The sequence below is a fragment of the Phodopus roborovskii genome, unplaced genomic scaffold, assembly GCF_943737965.1.
Source record: "Phodopus roborovskii unplaced genomic scaffold, PHOROB, whole genome shotgun sequence".
NCBI lineage: Eukaryota > Metazoa > Chordata > Mammalia > Rodentia > Cricetidae > Phodopus > Phodopus roborovskii.
This window is the reverse complement of record NW_026126482.1, coordinates 4,452,241-4,478,283: the sequence shown is the minus strand read 5'-3', so window position 1 is coordinate 4,478,283 and position 26,043 is coordinate 4,452,241. Positions and strand designations below refer to the sequence as shown.

The 26,043-nt window shown below is 46.6% G+C and overlaps 1 protein-coding gene across 1 annotated transcript in view; it reads left to right on the top strand.

Annotated features, from left to right (window-relative positions):
* The window catches only part of Ntrk2 (neurotrophic receptor tyrosine kinase 2), a 320,583-nt gene that overhangs the window by 8,209 nt on the left and 286,331 nt on the right, over nucleotides 1–26,043 (top strand). Inside the window, exons 2-3 of the mRNA XM_051194182.1 lie at nucleotides 24,418–24,492; nucleotides 24,630–24,701. Of these exons, the coding sequence (XP_051050139.1) occupies nucleotides 24,418–24,492; nucleotides 24,630–24,701 (147 nt within the window). The remainder of the gene's footprint in view (nucleotides 1–24,417; nucleotides 24,493–24,629; nucleotides 24,702–26,043) is intronic.

Here is a 26,043-nt window from a genome sequence, read left to right as displayed (position 1 = left end):
AGGACACAGACACAGGCAGGCAGGCACGCACGCACGCGCGTGCGCACACACACACAAACGCGCGCACACACACGCACACACACATGGGGAGGGATTTGGTGGCAAATGCTCAGTGTGTTGAGGAGGGATCTTGCCTTTTTGCTCTTCCTGAGTAGGTGATCTGTGATTTAGATCACCACATTTTCAGCTGGACTCGGGCTGGACAGGTTAACACAGAAAATGGGTAAAGAAACGTGGTACAGGGGGAAGAAGCCCTCTCCTGGAAAATGGTGGCTGGACTTTGACAACCTTTGTATGAGGTCTGACCTCAAGGGTCCTTGTGCTGGGACCTTGGTCCCCGTGTGTGTTATAGCGAGGTGGTGGGACCTCAGAGGCAGAACCTAGCGAGAGCTGACTGGACCATGCGTGCCACGCCTCGAGGATGAACCCAGGTCATTTGGTTTGGGGGAGCAAGTCAGGGATCATGTGAGTGTTCATTGCAATGAAAGTAGGCTGCTCTAAGAGGACCAGTCTGCCCATGGCTGCCGTGAGACCTCACCAGGCACCATGCAGTTGCTTTTGCAAACTGAATCAACTAGGCCTTAGATATTTTTGTTTCAACAGCGAAAGCAATGTCCAAGGCATGTTGAAACTATCAGAGCGAGTGAGAGGTTCTAGCCTGGCCCCTTTGGGATTGCCGATTCATCGGCATCAACCTTGGGTCTGAGCTCTGGTGACCACCTGGCCTTTAAGGCTTCAGTGTTGAACGGGGGAGCAGGGACTTAGATGGATGCTAACACTAAAACAAAACGTGCTTCTGATCAGTCAGCCAGTCAGCTGTACACTGGTGTTTCCTTTTTCTTGATTTGCTATTTAATTTTTTTTTTAAAGAGAGCCTGCTGTGGTACTGTGGGTGGCTGGGTGGCAGAATTATGACATGAAGGATTTCTCTAAGGGACCCCACCCCTCTCAAGTGAGTCCTCTGCTTCACTGGATAGTGTCCTTTGTGTGGACCCCACTGAGATAACTGAGATCCCCTCCCCCACCTCTCCAGGGGAAGGGCAACACTCTTAACATGGACCACCTACCTGCACCCTAGGGGCTTACACCAGCTGCTTCAAGGGTTGCTTTCTAATGAAAACTGCTGCTGCCATGTGTTTATTGACAACATTTTTGACACATGTCATGTGTCCTCTGGACAAGGCTCTGGAGTGTTGCTAGCTCATTTTGGTTTACCTTTTGTGACGATGACGATGGAGGGTGCCACATGAACAAGGACCAAGTCATATCTTTCCTCTCACCAAACGCTCTCATTTGCGCTAAAGACCCTCCAGGTGTGCCAGCGTATGGCACAGTCAAACATCTTACCCTACCAAAGCTGGGTCTTAAAACTGATCTGGGTCTCCTGTGCCCCCACACCCTCCCTGACAGAAATTCCGACACCGCAGCACTCTGCCCTGGTCGTGGGGACTTCCTAGCACACTCGGCTTGCTTGCCGTTTCATTCTTGAAGCGCCATTTCCCCTGCTCATGGCGTGACATGGCGCGGCATCTCTAGCTGCTGCCCTTGGGCCTTCTTGTAATGTCTTCTTCTGTTCCTCTACTCAAAATTGAAGTCCTTGAACTTTTAACCACACGTGCTTCTGTTCCTGGGCTACTCCACCCTCGGGTATGGCATCTGCTGCCTTCTTCGTGCTAATGGAACCCTACCATGTCCTCATGAACTTCCAGCGATGATCTTTGGGTCTGTGTACTCAGCTGCTACCGAGCACTCCTTCTGGAACACTCCTCTGGATATGCAATAGTGCATGACACGCAGCACTTATGAATTAAACTCATGGTCAGTGTCCTTAGCGTGTCTGCATCTGCAGGGTTCGATTCCTTTAATGGGTGACGCCATGGCTCACTTGGGATCACAGGCCAGAAGCCTGGATTTCTCTTTCTCTTTAAATTGCTGTAGTCATTCGTTTACAAGCATTTCTTGAACAAACATATCCTCTGCTTTTAGCTCTCCTGCCCATTTTGTTCCCTCTTCTTTCATCCTGCCTACCTTTCTGTAAATATTTGCCGGGCTCTTGTTCGTGTAGGACACTGTAGCAGTTACTTGGGGTGTGATGAGAAAGGCCAGCCTTGTCTCTTTTGGGAGCTTAAATCTGAGAGGGAACACACATTTCAAATAAATAACTAAAAACAATTTACTTCTGTCACCATGGTCTTTTCCTTAAAATATTGTGGAAGCCTCCTGGTTTACACACCTGCCCACTTCAGGCATATGTAGCTCTGTAGCCAGAATCGGTCTGGCACTGGCTTTTTCAAAATGTTGATTTTTTTTTTTTTTTTTTTTGTCATGACACTGCTAATAATTTCTCTGGGACTCTCATACCCAAAGATGATGGTTCCCCCCTCTGCCACCCCTCCCCCACATCCCCCCTCTTTCCTGGTTGTCATTATATTGCAAGATAAAAAATACAAATAATTACTGCACGAGACAGAACACAGAGGTCAGCACAGTATCTCTTTCCACACAAGCAGATCTCTAAAGATCAAATTATGGCTGAAAGCTTGCTTGGTGATCTTGGAATCAGAGCCTAGGGCATTTAATTCCACAGTTAAGCTATTTGGCAACATTAGGCTTAGCTTGCTGGAAGTTCTATCTCCAACAGGGCATGGCCAGGTGGACCCCCCCCCCAACAGACGACCCTCCTCTCTCATGAACTTCCTCTCTCCCCTTCACTCGATGCCCAGGTCTAGTTCTGATTGACACATGCATTCTTTTTAAAGCCTAAGAGTGTAATGATATATCATTTATGATTTATTAAAGCTTGACTGTGGATTCAGTAAAACAAAGTCAGGCACAAGCCGTAGAACCCAAGCACACACCATTAATCCCGGCAGCCAGAAGCTAGGAGGTGGTGGTACACACATTTAATCCTAGGACTCAGGATTAAGAGGTAGACGGATCTCTGTGAGTCCAAGGCCACCCAGATCTACACAAGAGTGAATCCGTCTAAAAGAGAATTATAGCTCACACCTTTAATCCCAACATTAGGGAAGTATATAGGACAGAAGCAAGGTCTCAGGGAGGCCTTCAGTCTCCAGCCACACTGAGGAGAGGTTACAGTGTGAGGCTTGGTGAGACCTTGTGGAGACAGGATCAGCCCATTCAGCCTGAGCTAGAGCTGAGAAGCTAGCGGCCGGCTACTTTGCCTTTCTGATGTTCAGCTTGAAGCTTGAACACCAATATCAGTCTCTGGGTCATTTATTTATTGGTGTTACACAGGAGCCTTTTGAATCCCATTGGGTGATTTTACATATGTTCTCTGAAATGCATTGATTTTATTACATGTGCTTTTATTGGTGATTAACTTTAAGAAAGTGATATTGAATATTATAAACAACGCAGGCAGCATGAACGGTTGTCCCCTGAAACATTAGCTTCTCTTCTAACTGGTGCCGAAATCTTCAGTCTCCCGGTCCCTTTCCAATGTAACCACTCTCTCGTCTCAGTCTGTTTCTCCTTCCGGAAATAGTCTGCTCTTGCTTGTAGCACAGACGCAGACATGTCTGTTTATACCCACTGTGCTGAATCTTGGTTGTTTTCACCTAATGTGTTTAAGCTATAATCCTATCTGAGCTATGCACACCACTCTGTTTTCTTCAAAGCTGTCTGAACAGCCTGGTAGCCCCACTGGATACGCTCAAGAAATACACCTGCCTTAGTTAGTTAGGGTTTCTATTGCTGTGATAAACACCATGACAAAGGCGTCCTGAGGAGGACAGGCTTATTTTAGCTGACCCTTCTGTGTCACAGACCATCGCTGAGGGAAAGTCAGGGAGGGACCTGGAGGCAGGACCTGGAGCTGAGACCATGGAGGCTGCTGCTTCCTGGCTTGCTCCTTACGGCTTGCCCAGTCCACTTTCTTACAGACCCCAGGGACCGCCCGCCCAGGAGCAGTACTTCCCACAGTGAGCTGACCCTTCCCCCCAAGTATCAGTGACGAAAATGCCCACAGGCCAGGTTGGTAGGGACATTTTCTCTGTTGAGGTCCTCTCTTTCCTTATCTTGCATCAACTCGACACAAAGCTAGCCAGGACAGTCTCCCTGCTGGAAGCCACAGTGATGACCTGGGTGATGGACCCACTGGTCCACTGGCTTTAGCTCTGGGAGTACCCTGGGCAGCTTGAAGGTATTCACTCTGTACAGCTCTACCATGTTCACTCGCATGAGGTGAGGAAAGTCTCAGTAGGCGGCAGGAGACATCTATGTGAAGATAACACACTTTTTTCTTGTCTGTGTCTGGGGCCTCAGAATCCCCTACTAAAGAATCCATCTTCTCTTTGGGCCTGAGGTCATGAGGGCAGAGCGTGTCATGAGTGTGCACATTCCTAGCCATGATGAAGTGGGGGAAGGCTTTTCCATGTGACGCAGTGGAGCTTTAGGTGTGAAGACTGGGTCGTTCGTTAGTTAGCACACCGTATGTAAGTTTCTTCTACAAACCGTGCTGGGAAAGCCGCCTATCTGTGCGTAGAAGGATGAAATCCATCGTTACCCCTCATCCTGCACAAAACCTCTTCATCATAAGCCCTGGAAGCTCCGTGTCCTTGATTCAGTGCTGTTTTCCCAGCCTTGCCATTTGTGTCCTTCGTGCTTTAGTGGTTTGGTATGGAGATACAGCCACGTTGTTATTTCAGAACCAAGTGTCTCACTTCCTCTCAGAGCCTACTGGCTGCCCATGGCCTGAAGTCGGCTCCCTGCTTTCTGCCTTCTACTCCTAAATGACTCCTCCTTATCCTTTAAGTCTCCCACTCTCCTCTAACATTTAGGCCACACCCTCTCCCGCTCCTACAGGACCATCATGTGTCCCAATCACATGAAGGTCACATGGCATCCCCAGTACACACTGCGTAGCTGCTAAATGCCTCACTAGGATGTAAGCTGCACGAGCACAGTATGTGATAACTGTGCATACGATCCTGTTTCTGCTCTTTCTAACACATTGGACATATACTAGGAGGCACACTCGTGGATCTGCTGTCTATTTACCAATTTATCATTCTATCTACCTATCTTTCTATCAGTCTATCATTCTATCTATCTATCTATCATTCTATCTATCTATCATTCTACCACTCTATCATTCTACCACTCTATCATTCTATCTATCTATCTATCATTCTATCAATTTATCAATCTATCATTCTATCTACCTATCTATCATTCTATCAATCTATCCGTCTATCTATCTATCATCTATCTATCATTCTACGTATCTATCTATCTATCATTCTATCATTCTATCCATCTGTCTATCTATCATCTATCTACTTACGTTTCTATCATCTACTTATGTATCCTTTACCTCCATCATCTATCCTTTAGGATTCCAAGTAAGAGTACTCAGATGGGCTTCCCAGCCATCACTAAGTCAATCTCCAGATGTGGGTTTTCTAAAGCTAGTAGGTTATTATATTTATTTATACAAATACCTTCCGAAGAATTAAAATGCACAGTGTTCGCTTGTGCACAGAAAGAAATCAATTGATTGTGGGAGGGGGAAAGGCCAAGGCTTGATGAGGCCGGATGAACACTTCTTCAACAAGGAGGATGGCAGGGGTGAGACAGGAAGACGAGGGACCGCAGGTGCAGAAGGAAAGAACAGGGAAGGATGCAGGAAGACATGTGATCTCCAGTGAGCCAGTGTGCTGGTGAAGAGATGTGCCTGTTGCGTCGTGTGACAGCCAATAGCAGGTAGCCTCCGTGAAGCTGCACGCACGTAAGCTCACATGTAAACTGATGCGGGAATGAGAGTTCAGATGTGATTTGTGCTCCTTGGGGTGCAGGTGGCAGAGGCTGTTCACTTTCCTCAAAGGACGGCCAATGTTGGGAGCAGAAATGCACGCTGCTGGGGGGCAGTGTGGCGCCCTACCTGACGGCGTCTGTGTTCGTGCCTTTGCAGTGAAGATGCATTGTGCCGATGCTGCGGACATCGCACGGGGCTTCTTATGCATCTATGGCCATCAACGCTAGTTTGCATCTGAGAGATTTTTTTTATAGTTGTTTACAGAACTGATCATAAAATAACAGCCATATGAGATTGGAAAGCTTTTAGAAGTAGAGTGGAGGGAATCTATAGGTGAGCAGATGGCGTTGAAAGATCTAAACAGATAATTCCTCCGCGAGTTAAATAACATCCATTTGTTTATGTTTATATAATGCTACATATTTATATGTAAATATAAACTCATATATTTTTAGATTTCCCCATGGTTTTGGAAGTTAAGGATTTCAAAAGGGATGGGTGGGCATCCCTAAGAAACTGTAACGTCGACCTCTGATAAGAAAGGTCTCATTTTGGTAGAGCCACGGGGTCTCATGGTGAGTTGGGGGAATTTAACTTTTTAAAGCTATCTTATTTACTCTTTTAAGCATTTGTTCTCTTGACAGAGAAACAGAACAAAACAAAACTGACAGACAAAACTCTTCCCTGGATTCTTGGTGCTGGGCTTACAGCTTGCCCAGCCCATCTTGGAATTCATGGGGCAGTTATTCCCATTTATCTCACTTTGTACTTGTACACGCTCAGTTCAAAGAGTGATGAGACTTTCATGACTGAGTTGTCTTTTCCCACTGATATATCGGGATATGCATCTATGTATGTAACGCAAAGGCATCCACTCTTTTAGCTTTTTTGAGACAGGGTTCCCTGTGTAGCCCTGGCTGTCCTGGAACTCAGTCTGTAAATCAGGATGGCCTTGAACTCACAGAGATTCACCTGCCTCTGCCTCCTGAGTGCTGGGGTCAAAGATGTGTGCCACCATTGTCTGACTGGCATTCACTCTTGAGTCAGTCAACAAATGCATGTTAAGCATGCCTTCTCTGGCATCTTTCTGGATTCTGGGTATTGAAATAGGACAGTTCCTACCATAACTTTAATATAGCCCACTTAAAAGGCACAAATAAATCCTTCATTTTACCCAGCTGGACCACCCTACTCATCTCTCAACAATCATGGGACCTTCTGCAGAATGTGGCAACAATCTAGACATCACACCTGATTTCCCAGTATACCACCACAGAAGACCCTCTGTGTTTTCTGCCATGGCTAGGGATGTGCATACCTATGGCGTGGGTTACTCTTGAGAGGTTACACTCAAGGGAGCAGACTTTTGGAGGGCTCGGTGGTAGATTTGATGTTGTTTAGTTGGGGTTTCTGAGACCTGGACTCCTGGCCAAGAAGTGAGGTCTGGCTCAGACAGGAGCCTGCCGTTGTCCTTTGACCCCCTCCTTTGACCCCCCTCTTGACCTCAGGTGGAGGGACCTGGTAAAAGAACATAGAAGGGTACCTTCTAGCTACATAGATATTTCCAATATTTCCAGAGCTAAGGGACGGTGGACCAGCTTGTCTAACAGGTGTGTTTGAGCTGGGCGGATGTTCTAGAACAGTGCCGGCATGCGGTGTATTTCCTGAGAGCATGCAGTGTGCTCATCATGAGACTCAAACTCTGCAAGGGTGTGACACACTTTGAGCCAGGACAGCACGAGCACAGGGTGTGGTCTCCACGCTTCTCTACCACTTGCTTTCTATCCTAGGAGAACCCCGATGCTGTGGGAAGTCCCCTCTTCTTTTCTTTTTAAATACCTAGAAGCAATAGCCTCACGGTAAGCATTGCACAGGTGGGTCGAGGAAGCGACTCAAACACTTGCCCAGTTCAAAGCTCCTTACCCCTTCTGGACAGTCAGAATGGCCACCCTGAAGCTATGAGGAAGCTGGAAAAGATTTGCTTTCTGCCCTCTTTGCTAACTCGTGTGTCTTCTACCTGCATTCCACCCTTTGCTGTCACCCTCGGTTACTCTCGTTCCTAAATGTCCTACTATACCGCAGGAGCACGTGTGCGTCATAGGCAAGGAGCCTCATCTGAGGGAGAACACGCTTTCTTTTCCTTTTTGACCCTGGGTGGCCTCAGGTTGGTATTACACATTCTAAGTCTATCCTTTTTTGCAAATTTTATTATTTTACTTGTCTTTAGAGCTGAACAACATTCCACTTTATAACATGTGCCAGGTTTTCGTTATGCATTCTTCTGTTGATGGACATGTATGTTGGTTCCCTTTCCTTGCTCTCACAGACAGAGCTGCAATAAACACAGATGTACAAATATCTCTGGTAGGAAGGATATAAAGCTCTCTGGGCATATGCCCAGGAGTGAAATAGCTGGGTCATGTGGACATTTTATTTTTGTTCTTTGAAGAGACTGGCTTCCATAAAGTGTGTGTTAATTTGTACCCCACTAGCAGTGAATAAAGATTCCTCTCCAACATTTGTTGTCAGATTTCTTGATGATAGCCATTCTGACTGAAGTGAAGATTTTTTTTTTTAATCAAAAAGTAATTGGTTCAGGTGGCATAGGCAAGAAGATGACCAAGTTCATTCCCACATTCTCTGGGTGTGGTCACTGCTATAGGGTGGGGCGTGTTGCTAGGCACTCCAGTTCTCTGGGTGTGATCACTGCTGTAGGGTGGGGCATGTTGCTAGGTACTCTAGTTCTCTGGGTGTGGTCACTGCTGTAGGGCAGGGTGTGTTGCTAGGCACTCCAGTTCTCTGGGTGTGGTCACTGCTGTAGGGTGGGGCATGTGGCTAGGTACTCTAGTTCTCTGGGTGTGGTCACTGCTATAGGGTGGGGCGTGTTGCTAGGCACTCCAGTTCTCTGGGTGTGGTCACTGCTGTAGGGTGGGGCGTGTTGCTAGGCCGTCTCTGGGTGTGGTCACTGCTATAGGGTGGGGCGTGTTGCTAGGCACTCCAGTTCTCTGGGTGTGGTCACTGCTGTAGGGTGGGGCGTGTTGCTAGGCTCTCCAGTTCTCTGGGTGTGGTCCCTGCTATAGGGCGGGGCGTACTGCTAGTTACTCCAGTTCTCTGGGTGTGGTCACTGCTGTAGGGTGGGGCGTGTTGCTAGGCACTCCAGTTCTCTGGGTGTGGTCATTGCTGTAGGGTGGGGCATGTTGCTAAGTACTCTAGGAAGTGGGCCAGGCAGCCTCTGCCACTTTGCACCAGCTTGGTTTGCTTCAGTGTTTCTGCCTCCTCACTGGGAAAAGCGGTAACTAGAGAACCTTACTTGGAGAGTGTGGTGAGGCTGAATTAAGCAGATGCATGCGAAGTGCTTGGCTCGGTTTACCCTTTACGCTTAGGTTGTCACAGTCTGTCCTCAACTGTATTTTATGAAGCATTTGCGAGGCTGAGGAAGAACTATAATAAAGCAGAGGACCTCCCTTGACCCTGGCTGTGAGCACAGATTCGAATGAACGGCATGCGCCCCATTACTGCACGGTGGAACGCCATGCCTCTGGGCTGCTTTGCCAGGACTCCCGTGTCACCTGGTGTGCTCAGCTGATTGACTGTCTGTGTGATGAGCAGCAAAGGGCAAACATTGCCATTGATATTCAGGTCGCGGTCTTTCTCTACAACAGGTCTACGTGTCCAGTAGACCTGTCCACTTTGTTTAGCAGGCTTCAAACTGTTCTTCCGAACTCTGGAGTTTTGTTCTCCAATCTCCCCCAATTATTATTTTTCAATTACAAGGCTTCTACAAAACATTTGCATTCCAAGCATTTTGAATGTTTGGTCGACTGGCATTTTGCGCATCCACGGACTGCGCCATCCTGGTGCCATTTGCAGAGGTCTTTGCTCAATGCAGTCCTGGACGTGTACATCAAACAGCCAGACCCATGCCTGCTCCCGCATCCCTTCTACTTTCTGCTACGAGTGATCCCGCTAGCTCAGAAATGCGGTTTTTGAATCATCATGATCCATGAATAAGGGATTTGATAAGGGGTCTGTTTAAAAGATGTAGACACGGTCCCTCTTTCTGCACATAACGGTTACACAGCAGCCGCTAACACTTGGGACCACTCCCACCAGCATGCTTGTAATTTGACCCCAAAGGAAGTGAATTGTGCCCTCTATAGACACGGGGAGACAGAGACGGAAAGCAAAGCACGGTGGGGAAACCCGGAAGTGCCCTGGGCACTGACTGCAGCCCTCCTTGACGCCCACCCTTACAACCGCTAGGCTCAGGCTCACAGAGGCCGGAAATCCTCCCCATTCCCACTGCCCCCTTTGACATTTTACCCACCTCTCATGCTCCCTCTACCTTGCTTGACCTATTCTGAATCTGGGGCACAGATACCCGTCCCCAGACTCAGCCTGTGTGGGGCGACTTGTCTGGCTTCCAGAGCTGTTCTGCTGTGATTCGGTAGGGTGTCTGCAGCCTGGGTTCCTCGTTGGCATGTCTTCCTTGGGAATCGTCCATAGCACACTGGTGTACCTCAAGTAACAGCGAGAGAAGAAGAAGGGATTTACAATTACAATCCATGCGTGGGAATCAAAGTTTCAAGAAAAGATGAGACACGGTTTCACTCCGTAGCATACCCGGCAGACCTGGAACTCTCCAGACAGACCCAACTGTCTTGAACTCACAGAGATCCACCTGCCTCTGCCTCCCAAGTGCTGAGGTCAAAGGCGTGAGCCACCACTTCTGGTGAAACTTTCATTTTGTAATCAGTATGGATCCTGTGAGATCATCATCCTATAAGATCAAGTAAATATATGTTATGGCCACATAGTTTTTAATGAATAGATATTAGAAGCCCAGCAAGTGATTCCTCGCTAGTTTGAACAGTTGGTGATAAATTTACATAATAAAGTTAACAGGGTAAAAATAGGAGGAAATGAGGGATTAAAGACAAGAGAGAGATCAGAACATCGTCTGCCCCGAACGCTTGGATTACTTACTGTGACTGAGTCCAGCATTTGTCCTCCACTTCCTGGCAGTGAAAAGAAAAACTAATTATTAGGAAGGAGACAGCCTCCCGATCCAGCAGGAGCGCAGCTTTGCCGGCACCCTGGGCAGAAAGGAATTTCTTTGCAAGGACAGTGAGCGACACGGTGCACAGATTTTACAAAGGTCCATGGGTAGATGTCAGTTTCTTCTGGAGAAAGCAGGGGTATGACAGTCACACAGAGTCTGCAGAGACTGAAAGGACGGAGATTTTATTCTCCAGGAGCCATCCTTGTTCTAACCCCAGACCCCTGTCCCTGCCCACATAGGATCATACACGTTCTAACCTTAGACTCCTGTCCCTACCCGCTGGGCTCATACATGTTATAACACCAGAGTCCTGTCACTGTCCACACAGGGTCATACACGTTCTAACCTCAGACTCCTGTCTCCGCCCACTGGGGTCATACATGTTCTAACCTCAGACTCCTGTCTCTGCCCACTGGAGTCATACATGTTCTAACCTCAGACTCCTGTCTCCGCCCACTGGAGTCATACATGTTCTAACCTCAGACTCCTGTCTCCGCCCACTGGGGTCATACATGTTCTAACCTCAGACTCCTGTCTCTGCCCACTGGGGTCATATATGTTCTAACCTCAGACTCCTGTCTCTGCCCACTGGGGCCATACATGTTCTAACCTCAGACTTCTGTCTCTGCCCACTGGAGTCATACATGTTCTAACCTTAGACTCCTGTCTCTGCCCACTGGAGTCATACATGTTCTAACCTCAGACTCCTGTCTCTGCCCACTGGGGTCATACATGTTCTAACCTCAGACTCCTGTCTCTGCCCACTGGGGTCATATATGTTCTAACCTTAGACTCCTGTCTCTGCCCACTGGGGCCATACATGTTCTAACCTTAGACTCCTGTGACTGCCCGCTGGGGTCATACATGTTCTAACCTTAGACACTTGTCACTGCCCGCTGGGGTCATACATGTTGTAACCCCAGACTCCTATCACTGCCTGCTCATTAGTGAGTAGAAATCTGACAGAAGCTCTCCCATGTGGCTTCAAGGTTGTCTCCTCTAGTTAGAGCCTACAAATTCTTCATCTCTCTGGTTGAAAAGGCCATAGTCTGTCTATTCTTGCAAACCAGACAAGCAGATGGTGGGGACTGACATCTTTTTACAAAGACTGAGCAGCCCAGCCTGCGTGCTCATCCAGGTGGAAGCCACCCTGCCTGAATGTGAAGATGAGTGGCAAAGAAACCAGCAGGCAGACCCGGGCATGCTGGGAAACAGCAATGTGACATCCCCAGAATCCGGAGCAACGGCGGAGGCCCAGAGTTGTGCTAACAGGGCAGCAGAGGTGGTTTTGGCTCACATGAGCACCTGGACCTGGCAGCTTTTGCAGCCGCAGGAACTCTCTCTGGGGCTCCCGTGGTGCTTCCAAACTGAGAAGGCTGGATCCCTGGTTCCCCTGTGCACCTGCCAGGATGAATTACACCCAAATCTCCAAATGAGCTCACTTATGCTTCACACAATTTCCCATTGAACCATTTGTCCTAAACAGAGGCTTCAGTAACGCTTTTGCTAATCATTCAGCACCGGGACCATTTTGTCCTCCTGTGGTCAGCTCAAAGCTGTGTCAGGCTACCTGAGGAGCCATGTCTTCCCACTGGCTGTGCTAGGCTACTGTGACCTGCCAGAGACAAAGCCATCGTATATTCCTTGGAGTCTTAAAAATTATCATAAAGAGTCTACTGTTTTTCTCCTTCGGGGATTTATTCACCGCCACATGAAGTACTAAATTATGTTTGCCTGTGTCTCTTGTCCATCTCTGTTTCTTTTCACCAATAGAGGAAGTTTCTAGATGTTCTGGGAGAAGTAAAAGTGTGTCAATCAGCTTTCTTTTGCTAGGACAGAATGTCTGAGGCGATGATGTTAGATGGAGCGAAGGGTTATTTTGTATGTGACCCTCAGCTTGTGGTAAGGCGGAGCACCATGGTGGAAAGACTATGTGAGGGTGTGTAGAGCAGAGATGCTCCCGATGGGGCTGGCTGTCCATGGGGGTCGGCTTCCTCTGACTAGGCTCTATCTCCCAAAGCTCCAACCGCCTCCTCCCAGACACACTGTAGCTGGAGGCTTTTCTGTGCCCTGCCCAGGGTCCTGCAACCACTTATAAAATAATTACTCACAGGCTTAATATTAACTATATTGTTTGGCCGATGGCTTAGGCTTATTATTAGCTAGCTCTTACGTGTAAATTAGCCCATTCCTATTAGTGTTGCCACATGTTCTGTGGCTTACTGGGTAATGCTCTGGCATCTCACTCCTTTGGGCGACTGTTGGCATCTCTCAGGACTTCATCTTCTTCCTCCCTGTATCTCTGCTTGGGTTTCCTGCCTAGCTGTATAGGCCAAAGCAGTTATTTGTCAACCAGTAAAAGCAGCACATATTTGCAACTCACAGAAGGACGCCCCACATCAGCATAGGAGCTGGCAAACCTTCAGTGTCTGGCCTTTGGAGGGGATTCCAGTGGTACACCATAATAGGAAGTGCTTTGTTGTTTGTAAAGCAAGGTGTTTACGGCCCTTTCTGTGTCCTTTTATTGCATGAGGCTCATTTTAGGGATCTCTAGGTAACTCCTGTCAAGGTAGAGTGTATGGGGGCATTCATGTCTCAGAGGAGATTAAAAACAAGAATAAATCAGCATCCTGAAACCTTGCTAGGAGGCAGCGGAGGAATAGCCCAGGCCAGTCAGGAAGCCACAAGCAGAAATGCACTTCCCCTGGAGGTGGGGAAGCTGGTCACCGCATCATCTGGGATTCTGCAACAGTTTCCTCCACCCTCCAGATTTTCGTTTCACTTTGTTTTATTTCACTTATCGTGTGTTTGAAAGAAGAGGGAGATTCAGATTCTCATATTGACGACTAATAAAACATTAAAGGTTAGGAGAGAAAACATGCTGTATTGGGCAGATGGGGATGAGACAGATATGGCGTCCTGGGTGTTTTTTATCACCACTTTGACGCAGCCTAGAGTCATCCGAGTAGAAAGACTCAGGTGAGGAATCTCCAGGTCAGATTAGCCTGTTGGACGTATCTGTGGTGGATTGCTTTGCTTGTTAAATAATACAGGAGGATCCAAGCCATGTGGATAGCACCAGCCCAGTCTGGGCAGCATCACTCCTTACGGAGGCGGTTCTGGGCTGGCCAAGAAAGTTAGCTAAGAGTGAGGCATCGAGCAAGCCAGCAAGCAGCATTCTGCCATCATTCCTGCCCAAGGTCCTACTTCAGTCCTTGCCCCGGATCCCTTACAGGGCAGAACGTGGCCTGCAAGCTGAAAGGAACTCTTCCTACCCTAGATTGCTTTGGGTCAGTGTTTCATCACAGCAACAGAAAGAAGTCTAGACCACGTGGCTAGCTGCAGCTGTGTGATCCATTTCTAGGATTTGGCACATCACTTGTTGGCGAGATTTTAGCCTTAAATCTGCATGGAGAAAATGTAATAACTCAGTTAAACTTACATTTTCCTGGTAGATACTGATGTGTTTTATGTAGACCTTACGCTACCCCCCAACTATGTTTTCTGGTGATGAATGGTGCTGTTCCTTGTTGGAAAGCTCATGTTGGCAGACACAGAGAAGCAGGGCTCTCCAAACTCTCAGGGAAAAATGCAGAGGGTGACGTTTTTGTCCATAATTACTTGAGGGAACTTTTCTTACAGTTTGTGCACTGGAGAGAACTGAAATATTGTTAGGTACATGTGGCTCTGCCACAGATGTGGGCACTGAAGATGTCTCCATTAAGCTTACCAGGTTGTCAGTGACTAGCACGGGCACCCAGCCTCAGCAGTGCCCACTAGCATAAACAGCCCCAAGGGAGGGCTCCGTGTAAGAGGCAGGGTTCTTGTTTCTCCACAGAGGGTGGTGGTTACTGGCATTTTCCAAGTCTGACAAGGAACCCGAACTTGAGCCGTCTCCCCAGGTCATGGTGCCAACACAAAGTGCTTTGTGCTTAGATCCACTGTTTAGTGTTTTCTAGGCATGTCCACTGATAAACTCACTGGGAGCTGAACTTCAGTGCTCAGAGGTTGGCATTGTGTAAGAAACTAAGGGCAACTTCCTATCTCCTGTTACAGTCCTACATACAGTGTGAACCCTCCCCCCCTCCCCCCCCACCCGGAAAATGTCCTTACTCCTCATTGCTTTTAGGTCATGACTAATTGTAAACATTATGTAAACATTCTAGATATTCTCTGTGGAAGGTACTTGTAGCTGGGGTTTCTTTCCAGCCAGGTCCAGCAGCCGATTAGCTCCAAATAAACACACCAAAGACTTGTATTAATTTATAAACTGTTGGCCAATGACTAGGGCTTCTTACTGACTAGCTCTATCTTAATTATTAAACCATAACTACTAAGCTATGTATTTCTACCTGGCCTTATCTTACCAGAGAATGCCTGGCTCATCCTTTCTTCCTGGTCTCTATATGGCCTCTCTCTTGAGGCTTACCTCTCTCTCCTCACTCTCGTAGGCCCATCTACAGTACGCCTGGCTACTGGCCAATCAGTGTTTTATTCATCAACCATTAAGGGAAACAACATGTTGTTGTTGTTGTTTGTTTGGGACAGTGTGGGTGGGACAGTACCCCATCAGGTACTGGATTTACAAGTGTATTCTTGTACTGGTTAAGTTTTCTTTTTCCAACTTGATAAATAAAAGTCAAGGTCACCTGGGAAGAGAAACCTCAACTGAGAAAATGCCCCCATCAGGTTGGCCTGGAGTTAGACCTGTGAGCCATTTTCTTTACTAATAATTGAAGTGAAGTGGGAGGGACCAGCCCAGTGTGGGTGGGGCCATCCCTGGGCTGGAGGTCCTGGGTGCTATAAGAAAGCAGGCTGAGCAAGCCAGTAAGCAGCACCCCATGACTCTATGTCAGCTCCTGCCTCCAAATCTTGCCCTCAGTTCCCTCACTATAAGCTGGGAGCTAAAATAAACTCTTTCCTCCCCAAGTTGCTTTTGGTCATGGTGGCTTATCATAGCAAAACAAAACAAAATAAGACAAAAATCCATCCAGTGATCTGGCACTGTGGCTCTGAGATCAGACTTCAGAGGCTGTAAATCTAGGTTCGTGTCTTCAGCAACTACATGACCTTAGGGAAGCCACCGGTGATGGCTGAGGCTCAGTTTCCTCCTCTTAAGAAATAGAAACGATAAACAGTCCCCTGGTGGTGTTTTTATGTTACTGGCAGCTCTGAGCATAGGCCCCATTAGTGGTCCATAAAGGGAGTGGTTGGGTTGGGGCCTACTTCTGGGGAGGCTGAAATCCTGCCGTTTTCACAGTGTGTACCAGTTGGCCAGCTGAATTAAGATTTTTGTTGTTGTTGTTGTTGTTTGTTTGGGATAGTGTTTCTCTGTGTAGCTCTTGTCATCCTGCAACTCACTATGTAGACCAGGCTGGCCTAGAACTCAGTGGTCTGCCTGCCTCTGCCTCTCCAGTGCAGGGATTAAAGGCGCGGGCCATGCCCACCCAGAAATTAAGATTTTTGAGCAAGCTTCTTGATACCTTTTGCATTCATGTTACCATAGCTGTGTGGCATTCTCTCAAAGGGGAAGCCACAGTAAGAGAACCCAATCCCGCATTTTGTACCAACCGGTCGGTCACATTAACCCTCACACTTGCTTCTGGACTAACTTTGAAACTTTTACCCTCAGCTTTTACATTCACAGAGGAAATGGAGTTGTCTAGCGTTGGTTGGGGGATGTGGGGGCATTCTTTTTCTTAATTGATTGAGATTTTATCAAGTGCAATTTCACAATGGACTGTGACCCTATTTATTTCCCTAATAGCTCCCTCTCGACCTCTGCGGTGGCTATTGACGCCCTGCCTCCCAACTCTACCATTGAGCTCTGTTTCATTACAAATACAACAAATCCTGGGAGTTGAGAAGTGGTTGTATGTCCTATAAAAGATGCTCGTGGCACAGAGAATTCAGTCAAATCCAAGGGTCCCAGCCCAGGGCTCCAGGCTTGTGGGGGGGGGGCAGACATCACATTCACAGCTCTGGACTGAACTTTCCTTAAGCTGATCCCCATCTATCATCTACCTATTTGGAGGTGAGGTGGCAGGGCATCAGGAATTCACACTATTGCGCTTACGAGTTTTAAAGTAGTGTTTATTAAAGAAAAACTGCACAGGGCCTCACTTTGTGCTGGGGAGGCCTCCTAGTGGGATTATTTGGTAGACTGGAAGGCAAATGTGAAGTCGCTTAAGATGCTAGGCAGAGCCTTTCCAGGAAAGCTTCAAGTCAAAGCCAGCCGTTCCTGCAGAGTTTTCTGAATATTGCTTCCTTTACTTCTCAAAAATCCACTTTTTCCTAAGCTCACAGAGAGGAAAGTGTCCTAGTAAAGTCCTAATATGTCAAGTTGAGGCTGGAGAGCACCAGGGACAGACTGTGCTGGTATTTGAGTTGTCTGTCAACGTTCGAGGCTTGATATCAGCATCTTTTCTCCAGCTAAACTGTCAGTCATTCATATGTATGTATGCACATATGTGCATTTCCAGTCTGTTCTGTGGTCCCTTCCCATGCATCTCTGCCCACGGCAGGTGCTTGCGTTTCTGCCAGGCACCTCCTCTTTGTGGGTTATCAAACACTGTCCCCCTGAGAGAATCCACTGTCCTCTCTCAAGGAGTGGTCACAGCCCATTTAAGTTTTCAGCTGCTATCATTAAAAATATATGCATAGTTGGTTTGAATCACTTGCATGTTAGTAATATAGTTTCACTTTAAAATTTTAAAATTAAATTTATTTATTTTATGTGTATGAGTGTTTTGCTTGCATGTATATAAGTGTACCACTGGTGGGCTGGGTACGTACAGAGACCAGAAGAGGGTCTCAGATCCCCTGGGCCTGGAGTTGCAGATGGTTGCAATTACGTAGGTACGGGGAACCAGACCCAGGTCCTCTGCAGGGTCAGTAGGTGCTGTGGGCACCCGAGCTGTCTCTCCGGCCCCTAAATTCACTTTTAAATTGAATACATTTCTCTTTTGAAGTTGCCACCCTGCCCTCTGTTTGCTTTGTTTCCTTGATTTCTTTATGACTCAAGATGAGTCTTACTGTGTACCGGCATGCACGTGTCCAAATGGAGGGTGTCTGTCTGTCTACATATGAGAGTAGACAGTTCATGGATGTTTACTCTATGCCAGGGAAAGGCCATACGCTTGGGGAGTTAACAGTTCAGTTGTGGTGTCACATGGGCCGGTAGAAATATTGAATTGTTGGTTCAAGAAGCATTCTTTTCTCTCTGAGTGCTGGGAGCCCTGCCCTGTGTGGACACATGTGGTCTGATTGGATGGGCAAGTTGGGTGCAGCCCACTCGCTGCTTAAGGAGTGTTACAGGCCTATAGCATCTCCAAATAGATTCGGGGGAATTTCCTGATAGCCCAAGCATATGGGATCCGAATTTTAGGCCAGTTGGGGGTGTAGCAGAGGAGTGAAAAAGAGCAGAAGAAGGCTAATGCATAAAGTCGCAAAACAGGACTGGACTTGAGGATGGCTTGTTGTGGACACCAGGAGAGAGGCTGGAGGCTGGTAGTGACTTCTGAAGGGTTGCTGACATGGGAGGGGCCAGAGTCCTTAGGGCTCAGGGGGCTGAGAGGATTCCTAGGGACTACACATTTTAACTATTCGATTGTCCAGTCTGGTCCTAATGATCGAAAGGTGACTGAAATGGCCAAGCCATCCTCTGCAGGGTAACAGGAGGAAGCCTAGATTTCTGTGGAGAAACTGTGTTCTGCTGAAGCCCTGTGAGGCTGAAAGGGGGCCCTGGGCCAAAAAGCCCCTGGGTCTGGAGCTTGGAGCTTTCTAGAATCCTAGGCCGGGGGACAGAGAAACTGGGGGTTGTGATGGTAAAAGCTCTCACATTCCTCTGCCAAATTTGTGGCCTTTGCCATGGTTCCTTGGGAGTGAAGGCCTTCTCTGAGGCGAAGACCACACCCTCCGGGCTCCACAGTACTTCCCAGGGACCATGGGGAAAGGTCTCTGGGGAGACATGCTGCTGGGCTGGAGACCCATGGCCAGGTGTGAGTCACCACTACATAGCACAAGGCTGACAAGGGGCCATCGGCAGGCCTGGGAATCCGAGCTCAGCTGTGTCGTGTCCTGGGGCCTGGAGAAGCCCGGGGCCCAGGAATTCTACACTCATTTCACTCTGTGACTGTCTCTCTCCCTCCCCCCCTCTTGTTTGGGTCCCTCCTCCCTCTCTCTTTCCTCCTCATAAAGTGAAAACTATTCACAAGAATATCACAAGTAATGTCCTCTACTCTCTGGGACAAAGGTAATGCTTTGTCTCTTCTCTTGCAGATCTTTTCTCTTTATAAAATAAAATAGGGTTTCAATTTAGTCAGATAAACCAAGTAACAGTTTGTTTCTTTACCCTAAGCCCTTTCTCCCTGCCCAAGGTAACCTTCATTGCCTTCAGCTCACTACACATTTAAGTAAACTGTTTCACATGTCTATATCAGTATATAATGTTGATGCTTTTAAAAGTTTTCATGGAGATCTTTTCCTGCATTCATATATATATATATATATATATATATATATATATATATATATATATATATGTATACACACACACATATATATATGTGTATATATATATATATATATATATCCAATTCAATTATGTATTTAGTATATTTTACTTCATAGAGTTCCTGATGTCTTTATGGGTGCATATTTCTGGCTTTCGACTCTATTGTAACAGCCTGCTGATTGTTTTAAAATCCCTCCTCCTCTTCTTTGGATAAGGTCCTCCCTATATAAGTCAGGCTAGTTTTGAACTAGAAACCCTCCCGCCTCCCCTCCTGTGTGCTGGAGTCCCAGGAAAGCAACAACACCCACACGAGCGTGCTTGTGATGTGCTTATGTGTGAGAATTTCTCTTGCCTCTTACCTACAGGTAGAGTGGCTGGACCTCATGTGGTACCAGCTTATGATTCTGCGGAATGCTGGCACTGTCCCCTTCAGAGAGGCTATTCCCAGTCACACCCTTGCTGACAGTGTGAGGGAATCCCCGTGTGGTTAGCGAGGAGTCGGTGTCAGATGTTACACACCTTGTCAATGTAGTGGGGACGGAGACATATGGCAGCACTGCTTGTTTTGTGTGTTTCAGAATCCGAGAGCGTGAGTAGCTTCCTATGGGGGTCCTGGTCACTACGGTTTTCCTCTCTGGATTGCCTGGAAGCCTCATTGGGTCCCTTCTCCTTACAAGTCTTTACTTGGTGGTAACTGGGCAGAATTCCCTTTTATTTTTCTTTTCTTAGATTTGTTTATTTTTTGTATGTGAATATTTTGCCTGCATGTATTTCTGTGCACCATGAGCATGCCTGATGCCAGTGAAGGCCAGAAGAGGGCACGGGATGCCCTGGAACTGGACGAGAGTTGTAGGCCAGGATGTAGGTGCTGGGAACTGAGCCTGGGTCTTCTGGCAGAACAGTCTGTGCTCTTAGCTGCCAAGCCATCCCCTCAGGCCTAAGCGGCATTTCTTAGGGGTAGATGACATGGGTAATTCATAGCTGACAGTTGGGCTGTTGACTTCTCTAGATAAGAAGCAGGAGCAACCTTAGTGTCAGTGTTTTGGGAGCTTTGCCCACTCAGGACACATTCCCTCTGACCAGAGCCATGTAAGCATTCATTTCTTCACACTCTACAGCGATTTTTATAATGGCCTATGGTCTTTGAGTGGTTTTCAGAAAAATCCATCTGGTATTAGATCCTGCCTTTGCTGAGCTTGATGTTGCTTACTTTTTCCTGAATAATGTACATTTATCACTGACAAAATTGCCCTTGCCTTCTTGAGGATTTGCAACCCAAAAACTTAAAAATAAAACTCAGACTCTTCTAACAAGTCATTTTTTTTAAAAATTTTGTTTTGTTTTGTTTGAGGCAGGGTCTCACCGTGTAGCCCTAACTGTCCTGGAACTCATTATGTGTACCGGACTGGCCTCAAGCTTGCAGAGATCCACCTGCCTCTACTTCTCAAGGACTGGGATTAAAGGTGTGTACCACCATGCCCGGCTAAGTCAATGCTTTTTTAACCTTAATTCTTCACCTCATTGGTACGTTATTTCTGTTTTCTTTGTGCCCATTGCATTTTATTGAGCACAACTGGGTCATATCTAACCTAAGTACTGGGTTAAAATGAAATAAACATTTAAAAGTGGCACAAACAACTAAAAGAAAGGTTGAAGTGAAGATAAATGTTTTTTGTACTGCTCAGATGTCGGGTGATTTTCCTGGTCGCGGAGAATGTAGTGATGATCCCACCGAGAGACAAACAGAACACAAGGGTTCCGAAGGTTGAGGGACTCTGTGCTAACTCGGGCACACAGGGAAAGGTGGGCTTGTCCCATGCCCCTGTGGCCAATCCAAAGAAGCCTCCCCCACTGAGTGTTCCTTTCCCGCTGCTGTGGCAAAAAGAAAATGCTAAAAATACTTAGCACTGTGGAATCCAGGTCTTAGTGTAGCTCACTGAGAAGAGTGAGGTCATTGTGGTCTTACCGAAAATGTTAGTGCAATGAGATTCTTGGAAAAGTGTCTCCAAAATGTGATGATTCTGAAACATTTCATAAAAACTTGATGTCAAAAATCGAGCCTTCGGTTCAGGTCTTGAACTGTTTCCTTCTTCTGTGTTGGCTAGGAGGAGGAAGGGCTGGTCTTGGATCAGGAGTCTGAGAATTTGGGAAGTGGTTGGGCCTGTTTTGGGGGCTGGGTTTCTGATGCAGCATCTGTGTGGCTCCTTTTAAAATGATTTTGGTATTGGTGTAGTTTACATACTCAACTATTCAATTTTAATTTTAATGTGCCCTAATTCTGTCTTCTCCTTTCTTCTTCTTATGGATGTGTGTGTGTGTGTGTGTGTGTGTGTGTGTGTGTGTGTGTGTGTGTGTATCTGTGTGGTCTATCTACTGTACCTATGTGTGAGGGCAGAGAGCATACTTACCTCTGTGTGCTTATGAGGAGGCCAAAGCTCAACTTTGGATATCTTTCTCTATTGTATACTATCTTGTTTTTTTTGTTTTGTTTTGTTTTTTTTCAGGCAGAGTCTCTTACTGAACCTGAAGCTAGCTATTCAGCCAAACTGGCCAAGGAGGCCATGGGATTGGTTTGTCCCCATACCTGTAGAATTAGAGTGACAGGTGCATACCCCCAACTTTCATGAGGGTTCTAGAGATAATCTCAGTCTCTCATGCCTGCACAGCAATCTCCTTACCCACTCCTCAGCCCTAACTTGGCTAAGTTTTTACCATTCGTCTTCCCATTTTCTTTTGCCTATTGGGAAGGGATCCAGAGTTTCTGAGTGCTGTCTAGTCTCACTACTCAAGACATTTGTTTCATTTAAACTCATCATTAACAGAAGAGCTGTATGGTTGGCTTTAATGGATTAATTAAAATGCTATACATCTTAATGTTTTTCAAAGATGACAAAGAAAAGTTTACCATGACCCCTGTGGTACTTTTGTAACTACAACTGTTGCCTGTTCATTCTTCAATCATCTATCCAGCTATTCATTCATTCATTCATTCATCCATATACATACACAATCTAACCATCACCCATCCACTCATTCACCCATCTATCCTCCAGTATCCACCAATTCATCATGCATGCATCCATCCATCCATGCATCCATCCATGCATCCATCCACCCATCTATTCATTATCCATCCATTATTCACCTCTCCTCTATCATCTATATATCACATCTATCTATCCGTCATCCATCATCTGTGTGCTACCTACTTTGTTTAAGGTACTAACCTTGGAGCTGTGATGCACATTAAGAATTATAGAAACAATTCTGTTTTCCAGAAGATTGTGACCTAAGAATATAGACACAGATTCTTAAATAGCCATCATATACAAAGCAGATCACAAAAATTTCCAGGATGGTAGTCTTAATAGCTCTATGTTTGTACTATTGGCGACCTCCATGATGGTAGTCTCTTTTTAAATTAATTTATTTTTTATTTTTAATTTACATATCTATCCCAGTTCCCTCTTCCTTCCTCCCTCCCTCCCTCTTTCCCTCTCTCCTACCCTTACCTCCTTCCCCTCCCATCCCTCCCACTCCATATATAGGGGTCATCCCTCCAGGAGGGGTCATCCAAATCTGTCAAGTCATTTGGAGTAGGGACTAGGCCCTCCCTCTTGCCTCTAGAATAAGGCAGTTATCCCTCCATGGGGCATGTGCCCGCAAAGTCCTTTTGTGCACCAGGGATACATCCTGGCTCCACTGTCAGAGGTCCCTTAGACTGTTCAGTCCTTCTGGCTGAGACCCATGTTCAGGGGGCCTGAGTCAGTCCCATGCTGGATTCCCAGCTATCAGTCTGGGGGCCCGTTAGCTCCTCCTTGTTCAGGTCAGCTGTCTATGTGTTTCTGCAGCCTGGTCTTGGCCTCCCTCTCTGCATCTGGATTCCAGTTTGGCTCAGTGTTTAGCTGTGGGTGTTTGCTTCTCTTTCCATCATCTACTAGATGAGGGTTCCTTGATGGTGGATAAATTAATCGTTGACCTCATTATCAGGAAAGGGCATTTATGGTAGCCTTCATAGCTCTATGCTTATACTATTGGGACTTTATTGATTGCACATGACAGAAATCCAGATCAAATAGGTTAGTAATATCTGCTTCAGAAATTGTTAGGTTCAAAGACCCAAGTTGCATTTTGAGGGCATTGTCCATTTTTATGTCTCATTAGCTCTGTTCTCGTTCATTCTTGGATGGCCTCTTTCTTGTGGTAGAAAATTTGCCTGTTAGAAGCCCTAGGCTTGTGTTATGCTTCAGCTATGAGTCTAGAGAAGGAGAAAGTGGACCCAACACCTCTGTCCCAGGATTCTTAGTGTTAAATCTTAGGAAGAGTTCCACTGGTGTCTAATGTCACACGCACACCTCTCAGCCAATCGTCATGGCCAAGGACTGTTATTCTCCGTCATTAGCCAGAGTCCTTAGCTAACTCCTATATTTAGGAGCCTTGGGGACTGGGGAGGAAAGATAGTTTCCTGTAGAGACCTCACAAGGGCCCCCTGGGGCTCGTGGAATGTGGTTCATCAAAGGAAATATTGAAATTGTTGCTGGCAAAGGCCAAGGAAAGGATGCTGGCCAAGAAAGCACAGGCCTGAGAAGAGGGAGAACTCACTCCCTGTTTCAGAAGGTAAAAGGAGGAGGTGATTGTGTCTCCTGGAGCGTGAGGGAGCATGGCCTTTCTTACCCCTCAGGACACATTTTCACCTTTGTACAGCCTGGGGTCTTTAAAGGAGAGGAAAAGTGAAAGTTTTAGGCAGGAAAGTGGTAAATGATGAGACACTTGGTGGTCTGGCCATTGGTGGTGAGATCTGGCCAGTTTAACTGTTGCCTTCACTGGAAAGAAAGGGCTGGGGGTGGATCTAGGGCCAGCTAGTGGGATGGGGGTGATGAAAATAAATTGTACTAAGTTCTCAAAGAACCAACAATAGATTAAAAAGAAAGAAAGAAGACATCTACGTGGTGCATACGGGACTCGTTGGACACCGTGGTAAGGTTGCATGGAAGTTACCCATCGTTCCACGTTCTCACCTGCAGTCTGAGTCACCCACGTTTCCATTCTGCTTTGTTACAGTTTCATTGCAAATCAGAAACGGTTAGAGATCATCAATGAAGACGACGTTGGCGTTTACGTGGGGCTGAGAAACCTGTGAGTACCCACCATTCATGTGTGTTACCGCAGAACATTCATGCACGTTACCGCAGGACCTTTCTTGGTTCTGCTGTGGCCAGGTAGGCGATTTGCTGCTTAGTTCTAACGTGGATGCCATTATGTGTTCTCCGTAGGACAATTGTGGATTCTGGATTAAAATTTGTGGCTTACAAAGCATTTCTGAAGAACAGCAACCTGCAGCATGTGTGAGTAGAGAGCCATCCTGCTCCGTTGATTAATGCGTATTCAGCATTTTCTCACCCTTGTTTAGTTTCTTTTCTTTTTTTTTTTTTTTTTTTTTTTTTTTTTTTTTTTTTTTTGCCAGCTATAATCCTCTCTTTGGGAGTTAGCATAGCTCTGATAACAGCTTAGGAGCTGTTAGTTTTGATTCTGTTGATTTCGGAATAGCTTTGGGGTGCTTAGAACAGCCTGTTCATTCCCTTTTGTGGATTTCTGGGCCATTTCCATTTTGGACCGAGCACTGGGCCAACGGCAAGGACTCTGACGTGAAAACGATGTCCTTGTACAGAGTTCTTGCTCCTTTTCCTTGGAATAAGACACACTCCCTGGAAGACATCAAGCTAAGTAATCAAGACGCTGACTTGGCCTTGGACGGCTTGAGGAAATAAAAATTACTAATGCTTTTTCCCTTATACTGGGTCATTTGAGCCTTTATTTTCTCAACAGCATGGGCCATGGGTTGATAAAAATAGAGGAAAAAAAAATCAATCACTGGATAAGCTAAAGGTTGAGATGACTCTTAATAGTAAGAACTGCTTCCACCAAGTCATGCTGGTATTTTGTTGACTGAAGTCAATTGGAAATGCAGGAGAAAAGCATTATTATATGGTTTTTCTGGTAAGTCCCCTCAATGATACCAGTTAGGTCAATCAATTATGGGCTTCCTGAGGATCACCCCCAAAGACTAAAAATGTCCACGGTCCCTCCCCAGACTCAGAGTCCCTCATACTGTCATTTTCAGGTGGCGTCAATCTGCTGGCAGTTGTCATCTGTGTTCTTGGGGACCAAGTTCTCTTTGCAATGATAACTGCAGCATTTTGCCGTTCATCTGCCAGGTCTCACCTGGATTTCACTCGCATAGAATAACGTCTCTATTCTCAGCTCACAGGCACAAATCCTGTGCGAGTGAACTGTGGGGCTTACCCGGTGGCCGACTCCTCAGCATGTTCTGAGGACAGGAATAAAGAAGATAACATTTCTGCCACCGCTATCATCTTGCAACATCTGTCCCTTTTCCCTTCCCTGGGGACCACAGTTCCCGGCCTGATTTCCATGCCGGTTATTAAAGAATTCATTGTCTTAGAGCAGCCTGCCTGGTTGCTCTGTGGAGATGTGTTGATATTACTGAAGACCTTAATTTCATAAAGTCATTATCATGAGTTCATATTTTATATGTGACAGGAATAATGAAGTCACTTTCTAAGATATAAAACACTCTGAAAAGCCAGAACAAAACTCTGGGCACATTTTAAAACACATTTCCTTGAAGCACTTCTTGACAGCCTGTCTGGATTGGCTGGCTGGGGC